Source organism: Panicum virgatum, chromosome 3K (genome assembly GCF_016808335.1).
Source record: "Panicum virgatum strain AP13 chromosome 3K, P.virgatum_v5, whole genome shotgun sequence".
NCBI classification, from domain to species: domain Eukaryota; kingdom Viridiplantae; phylum Streptophyta; class Magnoliopsida; order Poales; family Poaceae; genus Panicum; species Panicum virgatum.
The window spans coordinates 22,516,085-22,527,145 of NC_053138.1; the positions used below are offsets into that span (position 1 = coordinate 22,516,085).

Here is an 11,061-nt window from a genome sequence, read left to right on the forward strand (position 1 = left end):
TGGCTGCAGCCTGCAGGGGGCGGCGCCGAGCAGCGGGGCGGGATGAACACGCGAGAGAGAAGAGGAGAGCACGGGAGAGAAGAGAGAAGGGAACGGATCCAATCCAATCGACCCAAAAGGATTTAGTGAGGGTAAAATGGGAACTTGATGTGCCTAGAAAAGGAAAGACATAAATAAAATTCGCGAAATTATGAAATGAGCTGAAATCTCCTGTTTCGAAAAAATTCGTACGCTCAATGTTATATTTTGAAAGACCTGCGAATTTAATGTCAAAAGAGATGAGACTTGCGTATTCGATGTCAAATATCAAAATTTCTCCAAGTTGATGAGGAATTTCATCAGCAAGTGCAGGAGCTCACGAATTGATCCATAGAGAAAACTAATATGGTGTATATTTTTATTTTTTTACCATAATCTTTGTAATACTATATCCAACATTTTGGTAAACTAATCCAATATTTTTGAAACACTAATTTGACACTTTGAAAAACCTAATTAAACATTTTTTTGTAAAAAATGTTGAAATTGTATATTAGAATTGTTGAAACGACATTCTAAAAATGTTTAAACACTGAAACAAAAAATTGATAATAGTGTATTGGATCTTATTCTCTTGCATTAATTCTAACAAGCACTATAGTTTAAACGGATTTGAAACTGGACATATGCTTACAGAGAAAAGGTAGTTTGAAGTTTGGACTTTGTTTTGTTTCCGATCCCGTCTACACCTGCATGCGATACGTGGACCCCCTGCTACAGCTTGCTTGCAGAAGCGCCGCGCTCGCCTGGCATGCATCACGTGGGTTGCCCACTTGTCCACCTCATGCAATCCTAACTACAGTGTTGCACTAATCTTAAACACAAAGATATATATATGGTCAAATCTTGTGAAAGATAGATAGGAATTCCTACCCGCACCGCCACCACCAGTCCACCACCGTGGCTGTGTTTAGATCCGCAAAAAATGGTAAAAGAATCACATCGAATATTGTAGTATATTGTAGTATTTTTCGTTTGTTTGTGGTAAATATTGTCCTACTATAGGCTAATTAGTCTCAAAAGATTCGTCTCGCAACGTACATCAAAACTATGCAATTAGTTTTCTTATTTACCTACATTTAGTACTCCATACATGAGGCAAAAGATTTGATGTGATAGATGAATAGTAAAGTTTGGAGAGAAAGATTTTACAACTAAACAGCCCGTGCTGCCCCGCCCGCCTCGCGCCGGCATGCAGCCACGTGCGTCATGCGGCAGCACAGCTGATCACACCCCGGGCGCCTCGCGACACGCGCCGCCCGCCTCTCACGCCCAGCCGTCCGCGCCCACCGCGGCCGCACGCGTCGCGCCGGGCCACCCGCCCGCGAACCACCTCCAGCTCGGCTCCGGCCGCGGCAACCGCACGAAAGGAAACCGCCCGGTCCACGCCCTATTTCGCCATGCCGCTCCCCGCCACCGACCCACCTCCCCCTCTTCCCTACCCCGGGGTCCCCCCGCGGCTCGGCGTCGACGCCACCACGAACCCCCTCGCTGGACGGGCGCGCCTTCACCACGTCCACGGCGCGGGGCGACCCGCCCCACCACGTAGGCGGTGAAGGCGAGTGGCCGGCGGCGCGCGTAGCGGGAGGAGGAGGGGGGAGCGGGCGGCCACGCCGCGGCGTGAACCCGACCGGCTATGCTGCAGCGCGCAGCGAATAACGCCTACTCCTGGTGGTGGGCGTCGCACATCCGCACCACCCAGTCCAAGTGGCTTGAAACCACCGTCGGCGGTAAGCACCCCCATTTGTTCGTCAGCCATCCCCCGGTCGGCACCTCCACCGCCGCATGACGAGTTCGTGTTGCACATGGTACAGTGATTGCACCTTTTCATTTGCTGCGCAGAGATGGAGGACAGGGTACAGGCCATGCTCAAGCTCATTGGGGCTGACGCCGATTCGTTCGGCAAGAAGGCGGAGCTCTACTTCAGGAGCCGGCCGGAGCTCATCAATCACGTGGAGGAGATTTTCAGATCATACCAGGCCCTTGCCGACAGGTATGACCGGATATCCAGTGAGCTGCACAAGGCCAACCACACCATTGCAACCGTGTTCCCGGACCAAGTGCAGTTCTCAATGCAAGAGGGGGAAGTTGAGGGGTTCCCGAAGGCAATCAGCGGGATTGATCTCAGCAACTTCAAATTCCCTGCGCTAGAAGGCTTGTCCATGGGCTCGCAGAGCATGAGCAGGGGCACCAGTCCAGTCCCCAAGAGGGGGACCCAAGCACATAGGAGGGTCACCTCCAATATGACCAAGGAGAAGGCGCAGGAGGAGATAGACAACCTGCAGAAACAAATTCTGGTGTTACAGACTGAGAAAGAGTTCTTGAAGACCTCTTATGACAGCGCGCTGGGCAAGTATCTAGACATTGAGAAACGGGTGTCTGAGTTGCAGGATGAAGTCTGCAGTTTGCAAAATGCTTTTAGCACTGGTGCGGCCATCGAAGACAATGAAGCTCGGGCGTTGATGGCTGCACAAGCCATTATGTCATGTGAGGATACATTGGTGAACTTGCAGGACCAACAAAAGAGATCAACTGAAGAGGCAAAGGTGGAGTTTCGACGAGCCAATGAGGCAATTGAAAAGCTAAAAACCTTCAAGAATGAATGTGGACTGCCTCATGCTCAATTGGATGGCCATGATCACGATGGCACAGAACTTAGCCATGCACTGCCCTCAGAGGATGCTGGTGATCCAGCTCTGAATGAGAGTAGGCTTGACCTCCAAGAAATATGTCAAAATGTCAAAGAAATAATTGAACGCTACCCGGAGTTATCAATCGCAGAATTAGCAGATAAGGTTGATCGACTTGTGGAGAAGGTGGTCAACCTTGAACTTGCTAGTACTTCACAGAATGCTCAAATTGATAGAATGAGGACAGAGATAGATGGCCTTCACGAGCATCTGCATGCTTTGGAGCAAGACAAAGCGACTTTGGTTGTTGATTCCAGTAACTTGTCTGACAGGTTGAAGAAAGTTGAAGAAATACTGCAAGAAGTGCACCAAATTTGGAAGTCTGTACAAAATAGGACATGGGACATTTGTAAACAAATGACTGAAGCCTCCCATGAACTTACTGAATTCGTTGAAACATTACATGCTCCTGAGCCAGAAATTAAAGATTTCATGGATTCATTGCGAGACTCCAAAAGCATGGCTTCTCTGGAAGACGACTCAGGACTAGCAAGTCTGTCTATCAAAAATGGCCAATCTAGTGCTTTACATGGCACTAGCGAAATTCAGAAGCATGATGAAATCTCAGAAGGTGCTGTAGACCAGAAACCGCTAGTTCCAAAAGAACCTGAACGTGAGGAGACGATTCTGTTAGAAGATTATGCATCTGTACTTCAGCGTTACAAAGATACAGAGCAAAAGCTTTCAGAAATTGAAAAGACAAATCAAGAGTATCATCTTGAAGCAATGTCAGAACTGAAGGAACTTAAGAGTGCCAATGTAACAAAAGATGAGGAGATACACTCTCTTCGGCGCATGCTAAGTTCTTTGCAGAAAAAGATGACTACTTCTATTAGTGAGAGCATAGAGAAATTAGAAGAAACATCCAAGATAAACACCAGTCCTGCCACAGAAGATAAAGAGATTGCTGAGATAGAGGAATACATTAAGCAATGCCAAGCTGATGACTCACTAGCTTGTTCGGTTGCAGAGGAGAAATTTAGAACAGAGATTGACAGGGTATTGGGGGAGAACTTGGACTTCTGGTTGAGGTTTAGCACATCATATCATCAAATACAGAATTTCCAAACATCCTTTGACAAGCTGAAAAATGAGATGCACAAATTGGTTGATGAACAGGAACAAGGGGGCACTTACGGCTATGCTACTAGTTACCAGGTAGCAAAGCTGGAGTCAGCAGTACTAGAAAAGAAATTTCGGGATCTAAATACAGAACTTCAAGTTTGGATGGAAAAGAATGTCCTATTAAAAGGAGAGTTAGAGAACAGATTCTCATTACTGTGTACCATACAAGAAGATATATCTAAGATCACAACCCTGGATAAAAGTGATGAAGTTCACTTCAATGCATTCCAGGCTGCGAAATTCCAAGGAGAGGTGCTTAATATGAAACAAGAGAATAACAAAGTTGCTAAGGAACTAGAAGCTGGGCTGGACCATGTAAGAGGCCTTCAAGTGGAGGTTGGAAGGGTGCTCTTGAAGCTCAGAGAGAACCTTGAGATATCAATAGCAAGAAGCCACCAAGCCCAACAAAACTTCAGGAACCTGTCAACAAAAGCCGGGGTGCCCCTTAGAACTTTTCTGTTTGGCTCAAAGCCAAAGAGACCATCACTCTTTTCGTGCATGGGTCCTACGGTGCATAAGCATCATGGTGGCTCAAAGGCTGGGCGTAGATGAGTATCGTCAATTTTTTTTTGACATTTTCGCTAAAGAGATCTCAATGTACATGACAATTCATATGTGATAAATGTGGTTTCTCTTAGGCCTTAAATGTAAAAGACCCTCATCTCTTAAATCAAATATGGTTTGCAAGTGTCCCTGTATAATTTGATATAGTTTAAAATGCTCAAGGTGCTGGAAGAAATTCGGCTGGTGCCCCTGTTTCTCAATATCTTCAACTGGCAAAAGTGCCAATTACAAAAATGGTGGTCCAACTGGTTTGTAGTTGACCTACTAGGACAAATTCAACTGTTGTCATTTAAAACTTTGGGGATCGTTAATAAATATGTTGCCAAAGAACATTACATGCAAACTTAGTCTTTTAGTTGTAGTGTAGTGAAGGGACAGTTGATTAAATTAAACTTTGTTTTGTTTCTTCTAGAGCAAAACCTAAACCTTTTTTTTGAAAAAAAAATAGAACGGCTGGTGCGCACAATAATTTGGCAGCCAGTGTTTTCATAGAAGATGGAAGGAGGCTGTCAATATCTTACATTAGATGGACTTGATCAGGTATGTCTCATATCAATGCCTTTAGGAAGAAACAAAATATAATGTTTCATGAAGATTTTAGTACTCTTTAGGAGACTGCGTATGAGCTCTCAGTTATCAGATATGAGCACTCCTGTTCCATCCACAGAATACCTAGTGTTATCGATTCCATGATAGTTTGTTTTATGAGGAACGGCTTTGTTCATTCTTGAGTTTATCAGATGAATAGTAAAGAATGGTAAAAAAAAGGTCCCAAGCCAAAGGAAATTGAGCATGTGCATGTTCTTCAACTTCTGAGTTTATTAGATTGTGGCATCATATCTTTTTCTAGCCTGTCCTGCCCATTTTTGTGCCCATCTCTTTCTCAAATCTCTTCCTGTTCCTTCCTCTGTTCTGTGTTCAGAGTGACATCATTTTTATGCACTTTTCTCTTATCAATCCAACTGGGAGAGTTATTCCATCGATTTTTTTTTATGATTTTCTCGCTAGCCATTTTTTTCTCAAATATGCAAGAGAACTGCATATCATTTCATTATAGAACTATATAATATAAGAAGAAAAAAAGTTAGAAAAGAAAAGTACCCAGTTAAAAACACCAGGTGCACACACCTAACGTTTGCTAGCCAAATGTTGCAAGTAGATGTGAATTACACATTTGTTTTACTACCTCATCTCTAATTACTGTCTTTGCCCTTGGTAAGTGGCTTCATTGACAAGTCCAAAAGCAAATTCCATACTGTAGTTGGAAAGATAGGTTGCATGTGGAGCATAAGTCTCAAAAGCTAGTCACATATTTTTAGTGTGTTCTTTTCTTTTTCAAAGGAGAAAAACTGTTCTCAAGTTTTTTAAGAAGTGCTACATCATTCTCTTAAGTTTCTTCAATAAAAGAGAATGAGCTTCTTATTCATCTCTTATGGAAAATTCAATCTTATCCTTTTTTAATGTATATATAACAATGTTCATATATGCGCTGGGTAAGGATTGCTTGATGTTGAAAGTGATCTAGGCCCCTAAGTGGGTTTTGGTGGTTAATGACAAAACACATGTGCATTTAATCGTGTAATTGAGCATGTGTGCAGGTGGTGAACATGTATAGGTGAATCAAGTAACGATATACGACCCTCAAAAAGGAAATAAAAAAGCGGAGTTCAAGTTTACTCAAGAAATTAGATTTTGAATTTGAAATTTGAGTATAGGAACGCCGTACTATCAAGAGGGACTTGGTTCAAGGGTTTTGATTTTGATCTTGTGCTCAAGAGAACCTATACAAACTTTTGTGAGCCACAAAACAATTCAAAGGAGCAAAAGCCAGTGTTTTTCCCTGCCATACCCGGATACTCCGAGTATAGGGCCGGATTCTCCGGACCCCGTTACCCGGAGTGTCCGGGCTCTGTTCAAAGTCTGAAAAAACTAGGGTTGCCCGGAGTCTCCGGGCATATACCCGGAGTCTCCGGGTACCCTTTCGCCCAATGGCTATTTTTGGGCTGAAGACTATAAATACCCCCTCCATACCCCTTCAGCCCCCTCTCTTGCCACTTTGGACGAACAGAACTCAAACCTAAGCCAAAAAGAGCTCTTTCTCTCTCCCTTCTTCATTCTTTAGTGATTCCCTTGAGAGATTTGAGTGAGAAGCAAGCAAGAGCAAGGATTAGTGCTAGTGAGCCCCATTTCCATCTCTTGAGCACTTGGTTTTGGTCAAGCTCGCGGATTCAAGTTTGTTACTCTTGGAGCTTTGTGCTCCTAGACGGCTAGGCGTGCTTGTGATTGCTCAACCGAGATTGTGAGCTGCACAAGAAGTTTGTAATCTTCATTCCTCGCCGAGGAATCCATAGTAAGTAACCTTGGGCTTGAGAGGTGATCTCGCCCTTGGGAGAGGAGCATAGGGGTTCTTGAGCACCGTCTCTCGAATCCTTCCTCAACGGAGACGTAGCACCTTCGGGTGTGAACTTCGGGAAACAAATCCTTGTCTCCTTTGTCTTAGTTTACTTGATTTCGTTGTCATTTGCTTGTGAGACTTCTTTTCTAGGGTTTGAGCTCGATCTACTCACTCACGAGTTTCTAGTGAATTTCGTTTGTTGGATATCAACCTTAAGGAACCCCTGGTACTCTTTATCTAGCTCGATCTACTTTTCTTACAGAGATACCTGCAGTTTCGTTTCAGGTTGTTCAAACCCGGAGACTCCGTATATAGCTCCGGATACTCCGGACCACTAAACTCGGAGTATCCGGGCATATACCCGGAGTATTCGGGCTAGTCTGTGTCTGACCCTTTTGTTAAGTGTTTTTAAATTGCAGATTGCCTATTCACCCCCCCTCTAGGCATCTTAAGATCCTTTCAATTGGTACCAGAGCTTGGCTCTCCATTCTAAGGGCTTAACCGTCTGGAGAGGTCAAGATGTCGGATGATGAAAAGAATCAAGAAATTCCGGTTAATGAAGGTGAAAAAGGTGATCCTAGTGATAAAAGAGACAAAGACAAGAATGTAGAGCCATCCAACAACAACAAGAAGGGAAAGAATAAGAATGGTGGAGTAGAAAGTGAAGAAAAGACATCCGATGATGAGATGTCTTATGAGGAGTGGAAGGCATGGAGGAAAAAGAAGAAGGAGCAAAGGAAGAAAAAGATTAGTTCCCGAGTTATCATTGACTCTAGTGATGACTCCGACACCGATTCCAAGAGAAGAGCCTTACGCTCTTCAAACAAGGGCAGCTCATCAAAGTTAAAAGGTAAAGGTGATTATCGAAGAGTTGCTTATGATTACACTTTTTCTCTACCTAGTGAGCACAATGCATCAATTCATATGGGCAAGCCACCTTTCTTTGATGGTACCGGATATAATCAATGGAAGACTAAGATGTTCGGTTACATGAATGCAATTCACAAGGATCTTTGGAAAGTTGTGGAAGTTGGATGTGAAATTCCGGATGAAGATGAAACTCCAACCCCGGTTCAAGCATATGTGCTACAACGGAATTTTCAAGCATTGAACATCCTACACACATCCGTGAGTCCCGAAGAGTTTGACAAGATAGAGGATGCACCAACCGCCAAAGATGCTTGGGACACTCTCCTAGTGAACCATCAAGGATCAAAGAAAGTACGAGAATCAAGAATCAAAACTTTAGATGATGAATTGAGCTTGTTCTCCATGAAGAAGGATGAAGGTGTGAAAGAGATGTACAACCGCATGAAGAAAATCACAAATCAAATCAAATCTCTTGGTGGTGACAAGTGGGGTGACCGTGAGATTGTGGACAAGCTCTTGACCGTGTATATGGCTAGGGATGTTACTCTACCTAGCTTGATTAGAGCCGAAAGAGGATTCAAGCACTTCACCGCCGAGAATGTCCTTGGAAGAATTGAGGCTCACCATGATCAATTAAAGAGAGTCAAGATTAATCAAGATCTAGCCGAGCTTCAAGAACAAGCGGCCAAGAATAGTGAGTTGGCACTTCAAGCTAAGTCAAAAGGCAAAGAAAAGGCAAATCAATCCTCAAAAATTGAAGGCACTAGTAGTGATGATGATGAAGAGCTTAATGATGAGCAAATGACTTTCTTTATCAAGAACTTCACAAGAGTATAGAAGAGAGGCAACTTTAGAAACTTTGGAAAGAACAAGAAGTATGAGCCAAGAAGAAAGTCTAATAGGCCGTGTTTTGGGTGTAACAAAGTTGGGCATTTCATTGCCGATTGCCCGGAAGAGAAGAAGAAGAACAAAGACACCAAAGAAAACACATCCAAGAGAGATAGATCAAGATACAAGAAGCAAGCCGGAGAAGCTCATCTTGGTCAAGAATGGGATTCACAACAAGAAAGTGAGTCCGAGAAAGAAGATGTTGCAACCATGGCTTTCAAGGCATCATCTCCACATCCTCCAAGCTTGTTTGAAGATCTCACCGATGATGAAGATGAAGCTCCTATCACGTGCCTCATGGCTAAAAACTCCAAGGTAACATCTCCAAACACATCGGATGATGAATTGGATAATGAAGTAGAAGTTGCTAAACTAGTCAAGAAATATGGTAAAGGGGCCGCAACTAAAATGATGAAATTAGTTATGAAACTAGATGAAGAGGATGAGACTCTTGAAACACAAGAAGAATTGCTTAGACTTGAGAGAGAAAAATTCAAGGCTCTTGAAAAGGACCTCGCCTATGAAAGGGAGGAAAACAAGATGCTTGTGAACTCAATCAAAGTCAAGGATGGCACTCTTCTTGAGTTGAAAGAGTCACTCTCTAGTGAAAAAGAAAAAGTGGATGATTTGACTAGAAAATTTTCTTTTGTCAATGACACTAACACTTTCCTAAGGAAGGATAATGAGAAACTTCAAGAGAGCATGACAAGCTTACAAGCTAATCACACGGCACTTGAGGTTCAATTTAATACTCTTTGGGAAAGTACTTCTAAGACTAAAGAGACATCTAATTCATCTAGTCCTTCTACAAGTAATGGATGTGCACGGTGCTTTAATATTGATATTCAAACATGTGCTAATAACCATGTTGAGATGAATGCAATGAAAAGAAATCTCTAGACTCACTCACTTGTTGCAAGAAGAGCCTCCATCACATACTCAAGTCCCAAAGAAAATTCCCTTTACAAGGGTAGGTGAATTTGAGAAACACACCAAGGGATTTGGGTCAAGATACATGAGCAAGTTTGGGTTTGAAGTGGGTAAGGGACTTGGTAGGAATGGGCAAGGTACCCCACATGCCATTCCATTTACCAAGAATAAGAACAAGACCGCCTTGGGTGCTCAAGGAGGTCTAGTGAACATGACCACTCCCATTCACAAGACAAATGATGTAATTCAAGAAAGTGGTCATGTCAACTTCATCAAGAGAGGCACAACATGTGATGAGGGTGCTAAGATTGTTGCATCCTCATTCAAGGAAGATAAGTTCAAGGCCTATAACCCAACTAAGATCAAGGCACAAGAATCATCTCATGTATCCTTCTATGCCGATTATGTATTGATAAGGAACCACCATGGTAAAGTGGTTGCCAAATTTGTAGGACACCGTATATGGAACACAAAAGTGAAAAACCATGTATGGGTGCCCAAAGTTCTTGTGACTAACATTAAAGGACCCAAGTATTGTTGGGTACCTAAAAGAAAAGAGTAACTTTGTTTTGTAGGGATACTCCTCCGGTGGATCAACTTGGGTAATTGATAGTGGTTGCACAAATCATATGACCGGAGAAAAGAGTATGTTTGAAACAATAACCGCATCAAGTGGAGATCATTTCATTACCTTTGCGGGAAATCAAAAGGGAAGAGTGCTTGGTACCGGTAACATTAATCTAAACTCAAAGTTCACTCTCTCAAAAGTTCTTTTAGTTGAGTCACTTGGTTACAATTTGTTGTCCATCTCACAACTTTGTGACTCGGGCTTCAATTGTTTGTTCACTAACGAGGGTGTGACCGTCATTAGAAGAAGCGATGACTCCGTTGCTTTCAAGGGGGTGCTCAAGGGAAAGCTCTATCTTGTGGATTTTTCTCAAGAGAGGGCTCAACTTGATGCTTGCTTGATAGCAAAGTCTAGCTTGGGTTGGTTATGGCATCGCCGACTAGCTCATGTTGGGATGAGAAATCTCAACAAGCTTCTAAAGGGGGATCACATCCTAGGACTAACAAATGTTTCTTTTGAGAAAGATCGTGTATGTAGTGCATGCCAAGCCGGGAAGCAAGTTGGTGTTCCACATCCATCAAAGAGCATCGTCACCACCGTCAAGCCATTTGAACTTCTACATATGGATCTCTTTGGCCCGGCGGCGTACATTAGCATTGGTGGTAACAAATATGGTCTTGTTATTGTTGATGATTATTCTCGTTTCACTTGGGTATTCTTTTTGCATGACAAAAGTGTAGTGCAAGAGACTTTCAAGAAGTTTGCAAAAAGAGCTCAAAATGAATTTGAGACTAAGATCAAGAAAGTGAGAAGTGACAACGGCACCGAATTCAAGAACACTAATGTAGAAGAGTTTCTAGATGATGAGGACATTGGTCATGAATTTTCGGTTCCATACACTCCTCAACAAAATGGAATTGTTGAGAGGAAAAATAGAACTCTCATCGAGGCCGCAAGAACAATGCTTGATGAGTACAAGATCTCGGATCAAT

The 11,061-nt window shown here is 43.0% G+C and overlaps 1 protein-coding gene across 1 annotated transcript; it reads left to right on the forward strand.

Annotated features, from left to right (window-relative positions):
- Positions 1-1,609: 1,609 nt before the first annotated feature.
- Positions 1,610-4,547, forward strand: LOC120698408 (protein NETWORKED 2A-like). Its single transcript, XM_039981986.1, has 2 exons — positions 1,610-1,769; positions 1,882-4,547. Exons 1-2 carry the CDS (start codon positions 1,676-1,678, stop codon positions 4,404-4,406), a joined length of 2,619 nt encoding a protein of 872 aa, XP_039837920.1. The 5' UTR covers positions 1,610-1,675; the 3' UTR covers positions 4,407-4,547.
- Positions 4,548-11,061: the final 6,514 nt, after the last annotated feature.

What these genes read in the sequence shown, in the direction of transcription:
- LOC120698408 (XM_039981986.1), top strand. Translation starts at nt 1,676, where the DNA reads ATGCTGCAGCGCGCAGCGAATAACGCCTACTCCTGGTGGTGGGCGTCG. An exon ending in GCTTGAAACCACCGTCGGCG is followed by an intron (nt 1,770 to 1,881) that starts GTAAGCACCCCC and finishes TTTGCTGCGCAG; the next exon opens with AGATGGAGGACAGGGTACAG.